Here is a 22,510-nt window from a genome sequence, read left to right as displayed (position 1 = left end):
TCAACTGAGTGGTCCTTAACCAGGGCAATTTTTACTACCTGAGGGACATCTGGGACTATCTGGAGTTATTTTTGATTGTCACCACTGGGAGGATGAAATCCCATTGGTGTCTAGTGGGTGGAGGCCAGGGATGCCGCTTAAGATTCTTCAATGACCAGAGCAGTTTCCACAACAAAGAATTACCTGACCCAAAGTGCCAACAGTGCTGAGGTTGAAAAACTGATTTACTGCAAGAAAGGATGCTAAACAACTTGCCTTCTTCACCATAAAAAATACTATTTAGATCATATACTGTTTAAATTTCAAGCAAGAATGTAAACACAGACATCTTAAAAAATAATTCTTGGGATAGATATTTGTGCTAAAAAAAAAAATTAGATGACCAACAGGTTGCTTTTCCCCTGTAGAATCCTTTGCACCAAAACAACTAAGAGAAGGAAGAACAAATTGATACTAGGAAACCCCTGACCCTCCAATGTAAACCCCCCACCTAACAACTACACATTTAAAATCATATTGTATGTATGAATAACCTTTGTTTCAGACGAGAGGGCTTTTCCTGAGCATAATCTTTGTGGTTATTAAACTCTGGTTTTGTAGCTTCTTTGTCTTTGTCAACACGATCGGGTACCAGGTGGCCATGAGCTGTCTTCATTAGAACCTCAAAGTCAGAATCTGCATCATAATCCTCCAAATCATTCTTGGGCCCAAAGAGGCCAGCACCAGGGAGCCCTCCGGCCACAGTCTTGGAGAAGACCTCCGCGCACTCAATCGGCATGCTCAGACGGTAGAACATGATGTCGGTGCTGCTGTTCTGAGAACCAAACGACTTCTGAGTGACCTTTAAACATGGGGAACTGTCTATGGTGCCGTCTATTCTGGTCACCTAGGAAAGGAAGAAGCCACCATTCACATTCTAATTGCTGATTTCCTGATTCTAAAGATGACTCGTGAACATCATGCTTTCAGAATCCCAAATATGGTCCACAATGTGGCATCATTTTGTAAGAGATGATTGAACAGAGTACCGTGGTACAGATATATTCAGAGAGTTCTGCTTCTAACTCTAAAGATGGTTTGGGAAATTCATGTTACAATTGTACATATTGAGATTCGACCTGACGTTGCCTATATAAAAAAGGAAATTATTCTTAATCAGTCTAATAAGCTACCCATAAAGTACCTAATATGAGAGGCTAATCCTTTGCTTAAATTCCACTACTATGTAACACGTCAGAGTCACCATTCTAAGTAAGTTACAAAAGTGTCCAAGCAGAAACTCTCACATATATTCTTCTCCTGATTTTTGGAAATGGCCCGATTTTTAAAGAAAAAGCAAACCTCAATATGTTCATGGTTTGATGGAACTTGGAGAAACTGAGGCAGCCTCTTGCTCAGCCACATGGTAATATCCCTGTTTGTATTAACAGCAAACGGTTCATAGCCCTCTTGTAAGCCACAGATGGTGAAATACTTCAAGGTGCTGACATCCTTTCCAAAGTTCATCCTGCCCACTTGAGCTACTCCAAGACTACATACAGGTATGAATCCTGGGAAGGGGAAAAAAAAAATCGAAAGCTTCAGTACCAATAGTGTGTGATCCTGTTAGTATGAAATACCAAACACACTGCCCCAAGACTCTTAGCCTTGTGAGAGCCATTAACCTAGGGTGAAAACAATGGTGTTATACAGAGAATATTGACATTAAGTATGAAATGTAAGGGTGAGAAGACCAGGATTTGATATTGGCATCGTAATTGACTAGTTGTGGGCCCTAGGCAAGTCCTTTCTCTCACCCAGGGCTTACTCTGGAAGATGAAGCGACTGCTAGGCAGCCTTGGTTCTCCAGGGATTCTAGGGTGTCCAGTGGTAGGCGGAGATCCCGCCCCCCAGCCCCCTTGCTCAGGGGTGCACGCCACTCTCTCTGAGGGGGAAGGTAGGAAAGAACTCAGTGCCGAGGGTCATTCCCTCCACCTTGCTCTTGGCACCTAGCTAAAAAGCCCGGTGTGTACCAACACCAGACAGAGTCTGAGCTGTGGATTTCCTCATATACAACTCAAGGGAAAAAAGGACTGGAGGCAAAAATTTAAAAGTTTTCCATCTACTGACGGCTGCTGTTGATCTCTGATGAGAATTCTGCCTCTTTTTTTCCTGGGATAAACAAGATCTAAGCATGTGAGAAAATATATGTGTGTGTGTGTGTGTGTGTGTGTGTGTATATATATATGTATAAATTATGTAATATCTATTTAAATATTACATATAATTTTAAATATTATATATTATATATGCAATAGCAATGAGCAATAGGGAAAAAAACAATAAAATATTTCATAAGCTTTTCTAGTATGTTACAGAATTAGTAAATTTTTCCACTATTGAAAAAGGAGAAACTATTAATATACTAACTTTGTTAATTGTTTCTTTGAGTTCTTTGGAATCAACTGTCAAGACGATGAGATGATATTTTTTGGCAAGCGGATGAGATGATATTCTCTGGGAGTGGGTGTTTATGTATGCTTCATTTCTTTCCATAATGTCTTACATGAATGTTCAAGTAGGTAGCACAATAAACAAAGTCAGTATTGGAACACAGACTACAAATTAGATTCTCTAATTTGTAGCTCCAAAAAGCGGTGGAACCTTAGAATAAGCCAATAATTTTCAGAAGAATCGTAGTTAGTTCTACCATTATGATTTACACTCCTTCCCTTGTTGAAATCAGTGGCAGTGAAAGCCATATATAACCCCTCAAATAGCGCAAGACAATAAAAATTACATCCAATAATTCATAATGATTTCACCCAGTTTGTATTCATCAATATATACTCAAATGAGTGGTTGTATAACGGAGCTACCAACCGGGAAGAAAGAACACATCCAGCTGTGTTCAAGGAAGTGTGAATGATGAGTTTCCAGTTAAAACTAAAAAAAACTGCAGCTGTGTCTGCAGCTGTGACAGCTCCTGAAGCAGTAGGCAAGGAAAGTTGTTTTAAATAAGTGTCCCCAAAGGAATCAAAGAAAAGGACTGAATAAATACAATAGATCTGAGACAGCTTGAACTGCATTAGCACAAACGGGCAAATCTAACATTGATTTGACATAAACTAGGGGATACCAGGATAGAAACATCTACTCAGATGGTGAACAGCTAGTTCTTTCTAATCACTTTATTTGTGGGCGTTCCCAGCCTGTAAGTAAAGTAACTGGATACCTGTAAATACTCTCCTAGTAGACCTTTTGGTCTTTGTGATACTAATATCTGAACTTTGGTTCAGATTGGTGTATATTTGAAATACTTTCATTGAAAACCAGTAAGTGATTAGTATTAATAATATAAAAAAAAAGATTTATGTCCTAAATTGTTCCCTATAGCTATGTTTACAATTCTAGAATATTGTTTTGATGATAAATACATCTCTTTTCATGAAATAGAATATTATTTCGCCTTTGAAAATTTGGTTTTCAAATGTTCATATATATAGGTTATATATATGAAAATACATATATATAGGCTATATATATGAAAATATATATATTTTTTCCTATATATTTTCATATATAGGAAAATATTCACAGTTAAATATTGTTTGAAGAAAGAAAGATACAACTTATGTCTTATTTTTAGATAGGAAAACACCAACAGGTTTTTGTTTTTTTTTTTTTTTTACCAAAAAGACTCAGAGTAGTGGGATTTTTAACCCTTTTTGTTCTCCTTTTTATTTCTCTTAATTTAAAAAATTTTCATTCAATGACTATGTATATCATTATTATGAAAACAAGTGATAGGTTTCATTAAAAAATTTTCATTTAATAAAATGGGACATACCTGTATCTTTCTCATAAAGAAATTTATAAGTGGAGATAAAATGGCCCAAACAACAAATTAAACTAGTACAAGATTTATGTAGAGCAATTTGCTAATATGCATGAGGAAACTTTCAACCATTCATTTCTTTATTTGATAAAAGTGTTTATCAAGTAGCTACTGTGTGCCAGAAACTAGAAATAAAAGGTGACAAACATACAGATCCCAGCCAAAATGTGCTCACAGTCTAATGAGGTAGAAAGAGAAGTAAAGAAATTTTGCCAAAATAAACTGCTACCTATCTAAGCAGACAGGGTACCAAGAGCAAAGGAAGGGTGGAGAGATGGGAGGCAGAAAAGGTTTTACACAAGAGTTACCATCTAAGAAGACGGGAGACAGGCAGAAAGTGATTAAAAACACAGAATTTGGAGTTCAACAGACCAGGATTCCAGTCTTAGCTCCACCACTTATTAGCTATTTGCCCTTTGGCAAGTTCCTTAAATTCTCTAAGCTTTAATCCTTTCTTCTGTAACACCTACCCCAAAGGGTTATGTTAATAGTATTAAAGGGAGATCCCATACGTATACTCCTTAGCACGGAACACTGAACTCAATTTCAAATGGGGGAAAAAAGGTACAAGAAATTAATCTACCCATAATAAAAGGATGGTTAACTATGATATATAGACAATATTAAATATGTGCAGCCATTAAAAATCATCTTTATGGCTCACCAAAATAAAATTCTATGTAGAGAAAAGACAAATATGGCAAAATAAAAACAATTGCTGACTCCAAGAGGAAGGTGTACAGGTGTTATTGTACGATTCTTTCACTTTTCTGAAGGACTGCTATTTCTCAAAATAACAAGTTGTTAAAAATTTTTAAATTATGTTTAAAATGTTTTTATCCCTTGGGTCAACATTTATCGTATGTTAAAAACGGGGTAATAGAAAATTATTTTTACAAGGTCATCTCAATTCTTTAAATGGGAGAGAAATGTATTACAAGTCAATTTGCTCTCCGGGTGGTGGGAATATACGTCATTTTTAACCATTTTCATTATACTCCTTGGAATATTTTCCAAATATTCAACAAGAATATATTACTTTTATGATAAATACATATTTTTTCATTAGTTTACAGCTGTTATCCTGGCAGATGGTATTGCCTTACTGTTTTAGTCCCCTTTCAAGAAATATATTTATGTAAGTACATCCATAAGTAGAAACTAACATATTTTTTTCTGATTTTAATTGAAATGAAATAGAACTTAGTAAAAATTAAATAACATTCTGACTTTTGAAATCATGGTTTTAATAACTGCTATCATACTAAAACAACCAATATTTCTAGAAACTATCTTTACTTTTTAAAATCGGCATATACACAGCAGAAACAACCAGCTGGCAACAGGGTCGAAGACGACAGAGAGTGAAACTACAGGTCCCGTCCAGCCGCCTTACAGAGACAGGGCCAGCCTCGGCCCCCTCCTTTTGTTCTGTACTTGGAAAAGTGTCCTGAATAATGAAGATGATGGCAATAAACGAAAACACCAGCACGCACGGCTCCGCATCAGTAGCTAGTATTTCCTGATGCTTCATCTCCGTGAACTCCCACAACCATTTACTGAGACAGGAAGGAATCATTATTACCATTTTCCACATGAGGCAACCGAAATCTTAGCTCAGATCACTTGCCCTCACAGCTACTAACTAAGTGGCCAAAAAAGAAACCCAAGGCTGGTGGATCCCAAGACCCATGCTTTAATCCAGGGCTCAACAAACTCTGCAAATGACCAGAGAGCAGATTTTTTAGGTTTCACAGGCCATGTGGGCTCTGTTGCAATTACTAACTCAGAGTTGTAGTACAAAAGCAGCCATAGATTGTAAGCAAATGAGCATGGTTGTGTTCTAATAAATTGTATTTACAAAAGCAAATGGCGGGCCAGATTTGACCCTTAGGCCTTAGTTTGCCAACTTCTGCTCGGAGTTACTATTCTATGTTGTCTCCATACAGTATCAAGTTTCTACACTCAGCAAATATTTAAGGAACATCCACCATGTACCATCAACTGTTCTGCACACTGAGGATATAGCTGTGAACAGAATAAAAAAGAATACGAAGGACAGATAATAGGTAAATGAAGAAATAGTGACCAATGTACATACTATCGTGTCAAGAAAGGCTAAATACTATCAAGAGTGACTGAATGTTAGGCATAAATTGAACATAAATAAATGACATCACTTTTAATCACTGCTCCATAACAAAACATGATCACTGGAGTTCAATTTTTTATTAGTATGAAGTAGGCAGAACATACCAATATTTTAACACACACAAAAAAACAGATTTCCACAAACTCATGCATATACCCCAGGACATGTAAAATTTTGGTCCTACCTTCCTGTCCTTTGTGTTCTCGATCTTCTATTCCAGTTACCTTAATTGACACCCTGCAAATAACAGAGCCTGATGATATCTAAGGAAAATGTTCATCATGGCGGTGGATCTTAAATTAGTGCACACGAGCCCGATCAGTTACCTGGGCCTGAGCCAAAGCCACCCTAACTATTTGCAAATCTGTTAAAACAGTAGCTACAACTTATGGCTAAGCTGCTTCCTCCAACGGAAGACAGATGGCTGCAGCAAATTTTAACTTTCTCCGTTGAGGAGCCTCTCTGCTCCAGAGCAGAGGGGTGTCTGATGAGCACGCCAGTCCAGCCAAGGAGCTGGCAGCCACATAAATGTGGGGGCGAAACACAGGCATGAAATTTCTGGTTGGGGCTACAATAAAAAGAAGATAAAGCAGATCACAAGCATAGCTAGCTTTTCCTAAGAACAAATGATTTCAGATTTTAACATTTCTGAAACACAGAAAAAAGTCCAAGTGTATTACCCAAGCCAAATGGCCAAAAAGCAGATGAAAGTGGCCAATGCTATATTAAAATGTACAAAGAAGCATATAATATTACATACTTCTTTAATGGAAAGAAAAGAAAGTGTAACAGTTGCTGTGGCCTAATATGCGCCAGATAATATATATGCATTTTCACCTATATTATTTAATATTAACTCCATTTTTCTAGATGAGGAAACAACTAAGATGTTAAATCATTTGTCTAAGGTCCCATAGCTAGTTAAAAGGATGGCAGATGCATTCAATCTAGCAATATCACCACTGGGTATCTATCCAAAAGAAAAGAAATCATTATATCAAAAAGATACCTGCATTTGTATGTTTATTGCAGTACTATTCACAACAGCAAAGATTTGGAATCAACCTAAGTATCCATCAAGGGATGAATGGGTAAAGAAAATGTGGTATGTGTGTGTGTGCACGCACACACACACATACCCTGGAATACCATTCAGCCATAAAAAGAATGAAATCATGGGTTTTGGAGCAACATGGATGGAACTGGAGGCCAAGAGTGAAACAACTCAGAACTAGAAAGTCAAATGCCACATGTACTCACTTATACGTGGAAGCAAAATAAAGTGGTCACACGGACAGAGTGTGGAATAATAGACATTGGAGACCCAGAACGGTGGGAAGTTGGGCATGGGATGAGGAATGAGACATTACTTAATGGGTACAATGTACATTATTTGCATGATGGTTATACCAAAAGCCCAGACCAGCACTATGCAATATAGCCATGTAACAAAACTGCACTCATACCCCTTAAATTTATACAAATAAAAAAAAATGGATGCCGGAATTTGAATTGAGAATGTTGAGAGGGAGAATGAAACAAAAACAAACACAAAAAACATCTGCCTTGGAGTGCATACATACATGATGAGTGTGATGCGCACTATCTGGAGGATGGACATGTTTGAAGCTCTGACTCAGGGGGGTGGGGGGGGCAAGGGCAATATACATAACCTAAACTTTTGTACTGCCACAATGTGCTGAAATAAGAAAAAAAAAAAAAAAAAAAAGAGGCATGAAGAGATCATCTCCAAGTAGTGCTTTTATTTTAAGGAAATGAAAACAGAGAGGCTATTTGCCCAATGCCAAAGAAGAAGAATTATTTCAGAATTGGGTTACTTGGATTTCCCTACTGTGGAAGTCGGCCTCATAGTTCCTGATTCCTTTCTTCCTCTGACAAGTGATAATTTTTAACTAAGGAGATTCTCAACAGTAAGCTCCTTTCCCAGGTCTGTACTGGAATAGAAGGTTGCACAGAGTGACACTGGTGATAGGAACTTCAGGTGTTATGGGGAAACCAGGAAGGTGGGCGTTTGAGATGGTGCAGACCTTCTGCTCTTAATTCAAACCGTGTTGGAAACCGTTGTTCTGGATAAGCCACACACATCCAGCATATAATCTAACTGCTACAATACTTCAACTGAGGGCACAAAGGACATTCCAAATACAAACCAACAGCTCTATATTCTGGTTTCCTTCTTTTTTCCCCAAACTGCAGCATGACAAAAATCAATAATGGAAAGTTATCCCTCCCTCTCTTTTTTTATTTTCTTTCCTGCCTATGGCTGTACAGTTCATTTAATTCCAAATATATTTTTCTGTTTTTTCTCCCAAGGAAAGGAACTCATGAGGCCTCACAGCACCCCCAGGAATTCAGTTTTGCTCACTGTCCTTTCAGGAAGCAGATACGGAATCTAAAGCATTGTTTCTGGATTTGAGTAGCATTGCTCAGGGTGTAGAACCTGAGGGGTCTGAGATGATCTTTGGTTACAGAAGAGCTGATCAGTGTGAAAAGGCTCTGGTGGAAGGAGGCATTTATACAACCCAAGGTACGTACCCTTAGCAGGTACCTTTGTAAAAGCCAGGCCATCTCCAGGCATAAATAATGGCTCTTTTATCATACAGCAAGATTTTAAATGACTCTCTTACTTGTTTTAAATTAAGGATGGGATTAGTCCTTCAAACCACTGGTAACAGGAGGCCCTTCCCGTAAGAGTGAATTGAGAATAGTACTAGATTAGCAGGGAATACCAGGGTAGAGGGGTGGTGTATGAGTCACCTCAGATTGCTGACAAAGTGTCAAGGTTTGGGTGGTTTAAACAACAGAAATCTATTCTCTCAGTGTCTGGAGGCTGGAAGTTCAAGATCAAGGTGTCAGCAGGTTTGGGGTGTAGATGGCAGCCTTCTGGCTGTGTCCTCACACGGCCTTTTCTCTGAGCACATGCATTCCTGGTACCTCTTCCTCTTCTTACAAGGACACGAGTCATACTGGATTAGGGCCCCACCCTATGACCTCGTTTAACCTAAATGACATCTTTAAAGGCCCTCTCTCCAAATACGGTCACTTTCAGGATTACAGCTTAAATATATGAATTTTGGGGACACAATTCAGTTCGTAAGAGGGGGGATGGAGACATGGTTTATATACAGGATACTATATCTGGTAGCAGACACATCACCCCCAAAGCCATGTCTGCTGAGCCCCGAGGAATCCTGAAGTAACCCCTGGATTAGAAGAATTTGAATTTCTACTTTATGTAGAAATTCATTTAATACTCCTAACAAGGCATTTCTTCTTTTTCTTCTTTTTAATAAGAACACTTGGGATTTCACATGCCTCAGGGGGAGCCAAGCACCAGCAGAGTGAGACATGCAGTCATCTTCACACTAGTAAGAATTAGCTCACAATGCATAAATTTTTTCAGAATACATGTGGAGCACAAGTTTTACATCAGAGAAAATTCTGTGCACCATTTCCCCTGTGATGTCAATGCCGCTGGGTAAATGGGATATCATCTGCATGTTTTCTCTGACGTTCCTTTATCTTTATTGTTTTCTTTTAAACTTTATTGTTGCTGTTTCTATTCTGCTTTTCTTACACTAACGTTTAAATTATGTACATATTGAGTATAACATTTTGTGAGGGAATCTGGAGTTTATACTAATGTGACAGTTAAGAACGAGTTTTGGTAGAACAGGTGAACAATCAAATTAAAGAATAAGTAAAGAAGGGAATTTCTTTAGGTTAGAGTATAACTGTGTTAACTAATTACTGACATAACTTTAGGGGGATTTAGTATTATATTTCAGTATAAATGATGTTTAATTTAGGGGCTCGGGGATGCATATATATTTTTTCTTTTGAAATTAGTGATAGTTTTTTGACCTATGGAAATCTGAGCATGCTTTATGAAATAAATTATCCTCACATGGCAGAGAAGAGGGTAGAAAGAAAAGACAAAAGTATAATTTTTTATTAGCTGGTATTTGGGGCACAAGTTCTGATTTTTGTTTAAATTTGTGAGCTTGGGCTGGATCACATAAGAACCACAAGATTTCCTTTTGTTTCTCCGGAGACCTGAGGAAAAAAAACCCATCGGTTGGGCTTCCTAGTTTATTTTCTTTAGGCTGATACCCATTTCTCAGCCCTTCCGATTTTACCATTTTGATGACACAAAAGAGCAAGGGAAGATCAACCCAACCCAAAAGGTCACCAAGGAAAAGCCCATTTCTCCCCGTGGCCAGGGGCAGCTTAAACCATTGGCCGTAGGATTCTTCGCTCCTGAGGTCGCAGACTGATCCCAAGGAGGAGGGCAGGAAGACTTCCAGAGGGAGGGAACAGTGCCCCCCAACCTTATCAAAACCGCAGAACAGGACAGAGACTTCAATAAAATAAGCCTCAGAAAACGAGGCATTGCGTCAGTACACGTTCTTGTTCAAAAATCTTTCGAAGGGAATTCTCTCGTGTAGGCATGTGTGGGAACATGGGCATTTTGTGATTTTCTGTACATTCTGTGACACACATACTATATAAACAGAACTCACACATGCATTTAAAGATTTTAAACTTCCAAAGAAGCATAGTGGTCAAGTATTTTTTAATAAAACTGATTAAAAAATATCTCAGGTCATATCCATAGTAGGGGCCGGTGTAGACAGGTAACACTGAGAAAAAGTCCCCTACGCACCTTCCCACTGATACTTTGACACCCTTAAAGACAACATCAGAGAAAGGGAGAAAGGTGGAGAGGGTTAGAGTGCCAATTTCACCATCCGGAGACACAAGTGTTCAAACAGATATTAAGTTATAAAAATGCAAATTTTCTATTATTTTTGCAAATCTGTGTTTGGGAAATGATGGTCTTACCTGCTCAAAAGCTTGCTACATGGATGAATATAAAATGTAACGCAAATAATGAGCTGGCTGGTGTTTTGAGGATCAGTGACAGGTTCATAGAATATAAAAATACTGATTCAAGTATATCTTAAAATCTAAGACTGTATATGCAAATATGTTTACATTTATGCAAATACATATGCACACCAATAACAGGTAATTCAAAAGCCATTATGGAAAAAATCTGTTGGCTCATTTAAAAATGAAAGAATACAATATTTAATTGAATGCTGTCTTGTTTATATGCTCCGGAGCAATACTGTCCAGTAGAACTTTCTGTGATGATGGAAAAGCTCTCTATCTACATTGTCCAGCAGGGACACCACCCGTGACCTGTGGGTACTAAGCATTTGGAATGGTAGCTAGTGTGACTAAGAAACCCTATTTTTAGCTTTAGTTAATGTAAATTAATTTAGATTTAAACAGCCGCATGCGGCCAGTGCCCACCAAACTGGAAGCTCAGCTCTGAAGAAGAAACACCTTCTTCTGTGCGTGACCACTGCTACCAATCTGTTCTTCACGACCTTGCTCAGAGGCCATCCCGGGGCCCCAGAAGTAGTGGTATTTGCTCCTTGCATTGTGCTTCCATGGAACTTCGTGCCTTTCTTTAGTTTAGAACTTATCCACGAAACAGAAATCGTACAAGTGTCAACCTCCCTGGGCAAACTGTAATCTCCGTAAAGACAGGACAGTGTTTTACTCATCTTTGCCATCTCCAGCTGAGTGCCCGATCCAGGGTAGGTTCTCACCCCAATTTTGTGAAACGCATGAACAGAAAGAGGCTATAAGCAGCTGACTAAACAAGGAAGTTCTAAATAAAAATGTAACCATTGTGAAGAACTATCCTTTTGCCTGCCATTTATTTTCTCATTCACACTCCATGAAAGCCATCTCGGCCTTAACAAACCCCTAGCTAAGCTGCAGAGACAGCATTTCCGCTGCAGTAACTTCAAGGGTGGATCTGATCAAATCAACCACGTGGCAGGCGCCCTTCGGATTTCCATCTGCAACTTATCTGCCCACTCACCCTCAGTCACAGACGGCTGGGTATGAAGCGTTACAGTGAATAGCTTTGTTGCGCTGCAACCTTAAAAACAACACGAAGCGCAGTACACTTACCGTCACCAACATCAAAGTCCTTGAAAGCCAATTCTGAACCTGAGTCATCAAGAAGGATTTCGCCATTCAGGGTGAACATCATGGTGTGTTCGTTCATGTCCACCATGCACCCGACAACATCGCCTGCTTGCCAAGAGCGCCCATAATGCTCGTTGCCCTGGTGCCACCGCTGGGCCTGTGGACAACAGAAGAGTCTCTTGTCACAGAGTAAGCCAGCACCCCCCTTCTATTAATGCAGCAGCAGGGTGACTTCCAGCTGACTTGTCAGGCTACCGTGATGTCCCATCTAAGCAGTATGGAGATGTCTGGGAATCCTTATCTAATATCAACATGATACATTATTGAATCTTGAGAAAAACCCAAATGCTATTTCATGATTTTGAGAGTCCATTATTTTAAAAATCTAAACCCACCCACTCCCTATTAAAAGAAAAACCATATGCCTTTAGAACTTATTTTTTTCCACTGCAATAAATATTTCCCAGGATATGGGTTGTTTTTCTCCACTCCTACAAATACAAAAAAAGTTTATGAGCTAGAGGATCAAGCTGGGAATTTACCATTGGAAATGACATTCGAATTTTCATCTACCGGAAAATAAAATTCTATTCCTTAGAACCAGTATCACTGATATTTTAACAAAATGGAAATCCAGAAGCATTTCAGTTACATACTAAAACTAAAAAAGCTTCAGACCTAACCCAAAAATATTCTTAAGATGTCTGCTGAAATAACAAGCCAAAAATTGAAAATAGATGCCAACCTTTTTTATATACGTAAGTGAAATCCCATACGATAAATACATTGGAAACAGTACTGACAAAATGTGACTTTTGGATCTACAAGTATATTCTGCTAATTTACAGGTACAAATTAGTTATATTGTCAGATAAATCTTTGAACTTGTCACTTAAGCATCAACGTCACTGTGAGTTGTTATGTAACAGGATGTAGTCACCAATGCAAAATAATGATATAATTCTTCCGTTTTTAAAAACTTTAACTAAGTATCAAAAGGCGTAAAAGTCACAACCCACTTATCTGGCTGTGGTGTTCTCCTTCCCGCCCTACCCACTACATGCCTAGTCCCAGACTGAGTATCCTTTCCTGCTTGGGGTCTGACTGGGGGTAAAGGGTATTTTAACTTCTTATGGGTAGTTGCTACTCTGGTTTGTTACACCTGACCTTCAGGAAGAATAAAACTAAAGCTGCCTTTTAACTATTATTTTATTTTTTAAGTTTAAATAAGATTTGCTAACGTTGACCCAAAAAAAGATGTCAAAATTTTCTATTTGCTATAAAAAATAGGATTCGGGAAAAGTGACATTTTAGAACAAAGTGGATCGATTGTCCTAATTTCTCGCCTAGAAATGGTTTCCCACCCAGGATATAACAAACCCACAACACCCACATGTCAGATCTCTTCATGATTGCTTATTTACTCTAATTTTCTGTTTTGAATTAAAAGCAGCTTTTTTTCTCTCACAGGAAAAAGAATAAAAATTCACTGAAGAAAATCAGAAAAAAAAATAAAAGAATCAAATATCTAAAATGTTACCAACCAAAAGCAACTATTATCTTATTGTGGCCACAAGCATATTTTTTTTCATGAAATATTTTATACATATAAAATAATCCTTAAACATTTACATAAGTAAATACCAAAATAAGCACCTGATCAGCTTCCACCCAGTTTAAGAAATAGAATTTACTATTAATATGTTGAAAATGAAAACTGTTTGTGATTCTAAACATCACCTTAAGCATTCTGTGGCTTAATGTTTATGCATCCCATTAATTGTTGCTTAAGATAAAATCTTTATATAGAATTGCTATCTTAACATACATGCGTTTTCCTTTGCATACGTATCTTTAACACTTCTGATAGACAAGGATAATTCATTTTTTGGATAACCATGGAGAAGCAATGTCTTGGTGAATGCCACTGTCCTGATACCGTGGGGAAATGGGTTTTGAGACTACGAGGACACGTTTTCCTGTGCACTATTTTTCCGAATTTGTGGGGTGGAAAACCCCAGTACCACTAAACTGCCAGAAAGAGCAGCAGACGCCCCCCCGGCACGTGCTGCAGACGCCCGTCCGCTGCGACGTCCGCTCACCTTGAAGCCGTCGAAAGCAAAGGCGCGTTCATCGGAGCCCAGCTCCTGATCCGGCTGACAACCCGGCCTGCTCCAGCCAACCCTCATGTCCCCAGCGGTGACAGCCTCAAATTCGAAATACCACCGTCCTGCCTTCACCGCGTAGGTCTTCTCGGCACGGAAGATTCGGAACCTCTCTCCCGTGCCGCTGCACACCTCGGCTCTGCCAGCTGCGAAAGTGAGAGAGACTCCGGTGGGCACCGGGCGGGAAACGGAAAGGGAAGGGACCATCTCACCGAGCTTCTGCGATTCAGCCTGCAGGGATGACGGTAACGATACCTTCTTGTCTGGCTGCACATCTTACCCAGTGTTTTCCTATCTCTGGTCAGCCAGCCTGGGGAAGCGGAAAGCACCAGGGCTTGCCTGGACAGGCCGGGGACTGGACCTCAGTGGCACTGTCGGGGATGGTGGCCTTTGCTCCATCAGCCCCTTTTCAGGGGGGAACTACTTTTCTATAGAAGGAAACCCACGAGCAGCTTGGTGGTTTGGTTGCGGAAGATGAGATGGAAAGAAGAGAATAATGAAAGAGATCTCAGCTTCTAAACTGCTCTGCATAAAATGTAAGTAGACATTTATGGGTGAGAGGCAAGAGGGAAGCAGTGGCCAGGAAGTGGAGGGGGAGAGGGGAGAGAGGGAGAGAAAGAGAGGGAGGGAGAGTGGGCACAGGGGGAAAGAAGGGGAGAGGGGGGAGGGGGAGAGAGGGGGAGAGAGAGAGGGGGGAGAGGGGGAGAGAAAGAGAGGGAGGGAGAAGGGGGACAGGGGGAAAGAAGGGGAGAGAAGGGGAGGGGGAGAGAGGGAGGGAGAGAGGGAGGGAGAAAGGGAGGGAGACAGGGGGAGAGAGGGGGAAGGGGAGAGGGGGGAGGGGGAGGGGAGGGGGGAGAGTGGGGGAGAGAGAGGCAGGGAGAGGGAGGGAGGGGGAGGAGAACAAGAACACAAGAGAAAGCCATAAACAGCAGAGAAGAGTAACCAAGGACAAATTTCCCTCCAGGATGGCCAAGGGACTCACTGATCTGATGTAACACTTTTCCATCTGGAGGAACAAATAAAAGGGTCAGAGTCTAACATTAGGCCCAGGGTGGTGCAAAAGAGAAAAAAATCTATCTATCTGAGATGTAGCAAGACAGAGAGAGCCAGGAAGGCAAAACCCCAGACTGAGGAACCTGAAGCCAGAATGAGCATTAGAAGGTAAGTCCCCGGGAGGTCACAGGATGGGGACGAGGGTCCCCTAAATTGATATCTCAAAGGAAATGGTCAGCTCAGCCAAGATCCGCATCGGATACAGAGGAGGAAACTTCAGTGATTTGGGCAAGGTCACACAACTAGTAAGTGATGGGACTCGGGAGCCGCCTCCCACTCCAGCCTGTTCCTCCCTCTCTGCCTCTAGGAGCTGGCACGGAGCCACAGACATGGGCTAAATATTCACTCTTGTTTGCTCCCCTTTAAGATTTGGGGACAACCCCGTACGTAATACAAGTTTAATAACTGTTTCACCATGGACTTGAAGGATCCAATTAGAACTATAGAAACAATCTAGGTAAGCTTTAAAGGTCTCCAGTAAACACACAGCTAAGTCGTATGTGACAATTTAAGAGTAAGTTAAAGTAAAGCAATGAAAAAACACAGCGACAGCATTAAGTGGCTTTATGAACTTAATTAATGAAATGATCAATATCTGCTTTTTGATAGTGCCGGTGGTGATTAAAGAACATATAGCTGAACTGTACCTGCTAGTTAACCTTTCAAAAGCTAGCTTAAGTCTCTGAATAAGACAGGTAATTATATGATGAAGAGGAAAAAAATTCTCCTATTACTTAGTAACTGAAATGTTTTGAAAGACAAGACAGTAAACTACTTTTTGAGGGAAAAATACTGTAAGATTTTATGATATTTAAAGGTAGTTGCTGCTAATAAGAAACTAGTTCTCAACGCTGCCATATTTTAAAAAGTAGAAAAAGTCAAATTTTCATTCAGAGTTAGCATTTCCTCAGGAAACAGATTACCGATCCATGGCTTCCTTAAATCGTGGTTCTGACTTCCCCAAGTGAATCTAAGAGATGTTGAAGGTGAGCTATGAACTACACAAACATTTGGAGATTATTTTCAGGATGAAAGAAGTTTTCATACAGTTATCTTTATTTTTAATTACACAGATATTTGCAAACAAAATCAGACATCATATTCTAGTGTGCACTAATAAATTCAACTTCCAATTTGCTAAATACAGAAGATTCAGGTTTTTTTAGAAAATTAAACTACTGAACAATTCCAGGTTCTCTTTGTTACGTTTCCAGGATATCAGGACTTCACAAATATGCACAGTATGCTCAAGGAATGCAAGCTAATTTTCATATTAGCTTCAAACAAATACTTTGGAAGGCAAATTTGATATAAAAATATAACAGATTATTTCCCCAAGAGCCCCCTCTAAATTTCTCTTGGTATTAAGACATATCACTATTCTCCTCCACGAGTAGAAGGGATGAAAACAGGGTGTACTATATACAGAGAAGGTGCAGTTGTAACAATGCAGAAATTTTTAGTCCTGGCATTCTTTTTCCTGACCTTAACGCTGCACTGTTCAGACGCTCATGGATGCTACTCAACCTGACCTTGAAATGAACTTGCTGTTCATAGACACTATCGTGCAAGGGACTTCGTGGTAATGGACTTTTTTTTTTTTTTTTTCTTTTTTAACCTCTGTGGGTCTTCGTTCAACTGAGTAATTCATAGCTCTAGTTCTTAAATTAGTTTAGGGTAGCTTGCGACTACAGTTTAAAGAAGCAACGGTTCGGCGTTCTGTTTCTTGCAAAAACTCTAATACAAAATGAAAATCTGGGTTCATAGGAGTTTAAAAAACAGACCCAGGCAATCTGTAACCAATTTCTTTTGCATACCCTGTAGTATCAAGCACCTGAGCACAAAGTAGGTGATCCATAAACATCCACCAAACTGTATCTAGAAGCAAAGACTCCCCTGGGCTCTGGACATAGGAGCCCGGCATATAGCTAATGGGCAGCACCCCTGGCCACAGAACTTCCCCCCAAACACGCCATCCTTACACTTCGCTTGATTTTAAATACGCTACATTTATATGTGTTTGGTAAGCAATTCTAACTTATGTAAGCGTGTTGTATAAATGATTTTTATACTGTTATAACAAACACTGACGTTAAAAAATGAACAGCAGATATATCCCTAACGCATACTATCTAGTCTGTTGGCACTCAAAGAAGAAAAAAATCAGGAATTACACCTTTAACAAACCACCTCAGGATTAAGGACAAGGTCTGATAAAAGACTGTGTTCTCAGTACCCCCCAGACGTGGCACAGAAAGGGCACACAACCAATGACTGATAAAACGAAGTCCTGCTCTCCAAACTCCACATTTAAAAGACATAAACCACTAGAGGGCAGCCAAGACCTAATTATGCATTAAAATCAGAAGTCACAATAAGCTATAAAGGCAGGCAGGCTAAGTCTCTAAAATTTCACACACATCTAAAATCCTTTAGGTCTAATGATATAATACTTTAAAGAATTGTTAGTATTGGCCGGGCGCGGTGGCTCACGCCTGTAATCCTAGCACTCTGCGAGGCTGAGGCGGGCGGATCGTTTGAGCTCAGGAGTTCGAGACCAGCCTGAGCAAGAGCGAGACCCCATCTCTACTGAAAAAAAAAATAGAAAGAAATTATATGGACAGCTAAAAATATATATAGAAAAAATTAGCCGGGCATGGTGGTGCATGCCTGTAGTCCCAACTACTCGGGAGGCTGAGACAGGAGGATCCCTTGAGCTCAGGAGTTTGAGGTTGCTGTGAGCTAGGCTGACGCCACGGCACTTACTCTAGCCTGGGCAACAGAGTGAGACTCTGTCTCAAAAAAAAAAAATAAAAAAAAAAGAATTGTTAGTATTAACCAGCCATCCTTTCAACCTCCTGGTATTATTTCAGATAAAGCAATTCGAACCTTGATAAGACTTTGTAATTTATGTAATAAATTCCATTTTCCAACGTTTTAAAATAGAATCGAAAAAAATACTCCAAAGATAGTAACAGCTCAAATACTGAGTTCACACTTAATCTGGAATATGTAAGCATTCTACTAACAAACAGGAAATAAATTAAAACTCTGATTAATTACATAATGTTGGATTTAATTTTATCAAAGTTTTTATGCTCTTAACTTTTTAAAATGTCAGCAAAAGCAAGACAGCCAACTATAAGTTAATGTTTTTAATCTTATCTTAGTGATCCCAAGGCTGATTCTGCTTTATATTAATACAATAAAATCTCTCACATCTATCTTTTAATTTTCATTCCCACCATTCTTGTTCAAAAAAAAAAAAAAACACAGTTTTCCCAAAGCCTCCCAACTGGTCTCTCTATCTCCAAGCACCCCCACCTCCAATCTGTCCCTTCCCACTGTTGCCATAGTTACATTGCTATTGTAAACTGTGATCACACATCAAGCTCTTGCTTAAAACTTCCTGGGGCTGGTACGCTTTGTACAAATTTATCCTCATTTCTTAGCCAAGTTTTCAAGATATTCCATATTTTTTCCTAATCCTTCTATGTTCATTCACTACTGTTCTATTCTCACCTGTGCCCTGCATTTTATAGCCTGACTAGACTATTCACTATTCCTCAACTCTTTCTATACTTAATCACATCAGCTATACTTTCCCTCCAGCAAGAATGTCCTTTCTGACACTAATCTCTACTTGTTGAAATTCTGACTCCTTGAACATCTAACTAAGAAAACAATTTCTCCCTGTAATGATTGCTCACACTGGAAAATTAGTCTTTCTTATGTATTTTCCATGTATATCAATTGTATCCCTACTCTGAAGTAGGTATGCTATTGGATTCTAGGACATAATAATGAATAATAAACATGATCTTGGCTTCTATTGTGGAATATACAACTCTATTCTCACTGTTCATTGCTCATGTAACTTTGGTAACATTGAACCTTGTCAAACAACTTTCAATGGCTCTATCTCGTAATTCTGAAAATTCAGAGACTATGCCATTCTGTGATCATCATTTTTTTCCTCCCTTTTTTCATTTTCTTATACAAATACATTCACTCTTCAAACATTAACTCCTTCTTTCTTCCCTTCCTTACTTATACACCTTTCCAAACATTCTTGCCCTATTGCCCTTTTTCCCTACTTGCTCCATTAACCCCAATTCTTGTCCAGTTTCACTGTCTTCGTTCTTAACATCTATACCTGCTCTGCTGAGCTTACTGGAAAACATACACACAGCAGATTGGCACCACCAACTCATCATCTCCAACCTCAATTGGATCATCAATGTTTCTCTGCAATCTTTTTATCCATTTGCAGTCTGCTTTTTGTTCCATCCCATAAAACAGCTATTTCTAATCTTTATTGCTGAGTGACATCAGCAGGAATGGCAGAGAAAAGACCTCTAAAAATCCTCTTCTCCATAAAATCAATGAGAACACTGGTAAAAAAAAAATGTCCACATCAAATTTTTCATAACTCTGGAAATTAACTAAAGGCTGGCAGCAATCCAAGGAGTGTTTATTCGATAAAGATGTCCAAATGTTGGTAAGAACAGCAAACCCGGTGGTGTTTTAATTTGCTCCTGTCCCATCCCCTCTTCTACTTCCACGGTATACTGAAAACCAGCAGCCCCTCAAGCACAGTGAAAATCAGCCAAAACCGCTGGCCAAAAAATTTAAAAGGAAAACCTGGGGAATGAGGTGTCCATGGCGGCCTGTGAAAATCTCCAACATATTTCTGGGACTCTCGACAGCCGTGTTCATGCCCAGGGCTGTGCGTGTACTCAGAGAAGACCTGAGAAGGCCCTTGGCTGTCACCACTAGAAGGCCTTGAGGCTCTGCGTAAGCAGTAAGAGAAAGCTGAAGTGAAGCTGTAAATTGCCTGGTTGTGTGTTGAAGGCACGTCCCAACGTGCACATATTTGCTCTCCCTCAGTAAAAACTGGGAGATGTATTCGTTTTAGGCACTTACAGAAGTCTCTGTCCTATTTCTAGCTGATCCCTAAGCTCATGAAACAGAGACTTCAGTGGCCACACATGACAAACAACACAGACCCTACAAAACTACCTTAGAAAAATTACTATGCAAACATAAAATAGTTACAATAAGCTCAACAACAAACCCTGGGGTGAAGGAGAATATAGAGTTGCCATATTATATTATTTAAAATGTCTATTTTTCTATAAAAATCGTGAGATATGCAAAGAAGGGATGTCCCATACACACGGAAAAAAGCAGTCAACAGAAATCATCCCTGAGGGAGCCCAGATGTCAGACTTATTAGACAAAGACTTTAAACTACCTAATTTAAATATTTTCAAAGAACTCAAGGAAACTATGTATAAAGAACTAAAGAAAAATCTGAGAATGATACCTTATCGGATAGAGAACATCAATAAAGAGAAAAATTATTTTAAAAAAATAGAAATTCTGGAGTTAAAAATGTACTAAAAGGGATCAACAGGTTAGAGCTGACAGAAGAAAGAATCAATGAACTTGAAGATAAGTCCACTGAGATTATCAAATATGGAAAACAGAAAGAAAAAGGAATGAAGAAAAACAGCAGAGCTTCAGAGGCTGGTGAGATATGATCAACCATAGCAACATACACATAGTGAAATCCATAGAAGGTGAGAAGAGAGAGAAAAGGGAGGAAAAAATGTTTGAAGAAATCATGGCCAAAACCTTTCTAAATTTGATGAAAAAACAATCATTTGCATATTCACCTATGAAAATGAACTTCAAGACAGATAAACTCAAAGGAATTAAAACTAGACACATCATAATCAAACTATTCAAAGACAAAGACAAAGAGAGAATCTTGACAACAGCAAGAGAAGCAACTCATCACACAGAAGGATCCTCAAAAAGATTAACAGCCAATGTGTCATTAGGAAACATGGAGGCCAGAAGCAGGGGCTGGCATATTTAGACTACTAAAGGAAAATAAATTGCCAACTGAGAATTCTATACCCAGCAAATCTTTACTGACCTCTTTAAGGCTTCTAATCCAGCCCAAGCCTCCCTGACTCCTCCCCCTTAACAAATAAACTCTTTCTATTTCGACCAGAAAATAGTAATTACACAGTAAGATCACCCTCAGCTTCCTCCTGATTTTCTGTGTCACAGGTTTCTGCAATATCTTCAATCCTTACCTCTTTCCCGCTAACCTCAGGGGAGCAAGTATGTTCTTCCTTCCATGTGAGGCCAATCCCCTGACCTATGCTCTGAATTTCATTCCCTTCCACCTCCTTGGAGACCACATTCATCAAGTTCCTCCTATTTTCAACCTCTTTCTATCTACTAGGTTTTTCCCTCAGCATAAAAGTAAGCCCAAATTTCTCCCACCAAAAAAAAAAAAAAAGAGAGAGAGAGTGAGAGAGAAAAATCTTTTACCCTCTGTTATCTCTAGCAATAGTCTCAGATTTACATAAGTGAATCCTGGAACCTCTGTCTACTTGTCTCAAACTCAACATGTTTAAAATCAAACTAAGAATCTCCCCACTACCTCATGTCCCCCTCTCCAATTCCTGCGTTCTCTGTGAATATGGATGCACTTGACATCTATCAACCCAGAGACCAGCTCAGATACCTGTTTGTACTTCTGCTGATTCTACTTGAAATAATTCTGTCCTGTTCTCTCTGCTGACAGTATTGCCAAAGATTAGGCCTCCAATGCTCCTCATCTACACTTTTACTGGCCACAGAACTGCTGTCCTCAACTCCAGTTTTGTTCACATTCAGCCTGTTCTCCAGAGAGCCACCAGAGTCATGTTTTTTTAAATTAAAAAATATCTTTTTCAATCCCTGCTTCCTTTACTTGATCTTTTGCCACTTCTCAAACTCCACTCAACATCTGGCCATGAAAAGCTTTCTGAAATTCCCATCTGTGATCCTCCCTTATGTCTCTGAGCCTTTACATACACTATTCCCTCTGCATCAACTGCATGAACCTGGTTGACTCTTACTCATCCCTTCTAAATCTCACCCTAGCTTTACCTCCTTTGGTGGGTTTAAACTATGTCCACAAATACTTTGTTACACCTACATTCAAACTGTGGGGGCTTCACTGAATGGTTCCCTTCTAACAGATGGAATATGATGGAAAAAACTGTAACAAGCACTGCAGCTTCCTCCTTGCACTGTGCCTTACATTATTCACCCTGGGGGAATGCCACGGGGAGGCATTCAAGCATCTCTACGAAGAGGTCTGTGTGGCAAGGCTGTGCCCATCTGGCCGTGTCTCCTGCCAACAGCCAGAGAGGAACTGAGTTC

At 39.4% G+C, this 22,510-nt stretch overlaps 1 protein-coding gene across 1 annotated transcript in view; it reads right to left on the bottom strand.

Moving 5' to 3' along the window:
- RYR2 (ryanodine receptor 2) overlaps positions 1-22,510 on the bottom strand; it is a 467,985-nt gene that overhangs the window by 199,934 nt on the left and 245,541 nt on the right. Inside the window, exons 28-31 of the mRNA XM_069484586.1 lie at positions 14,165-14,373; positions 12,045-12,219; positions 1,342-1,550; positions 534-886 (exon numbers count right to left, since the gene is read on the bottom strand). Coding sequence (XP_069340687.1) covers positions 534-886; positions 1,342-1,550; positions 12,045-12,219; positions 14,165-14,373 — 946 coding nt within the window. The remainder of the gene's footprint in view (positions 1-533; positions 887-1,341; positions 1,551-12,044; positions 12,220-14,164; positions 14,374-22,510) is intronic.

The sequence above is a fragment of the Eulemur rufifrons genome, chromosome 11 (assembly GCF_041146395.1).
Source record: "Eulemur rufifrons isolate Redbay chromosome 11, OSU_ERuf_1, whole genome shotgun sequence".
Lineage (NCBI taxonomy): Eukaryota > Metazoa > Chordata > Mammalia > Primates > Lemuridae > Eulemur > Eulemur rufifrons.
The sequence above is the reverse complement of the archived record's forward strand: the minus strand, read 5'-3'. Positions and strand labels throughout refer to the sequence as shown.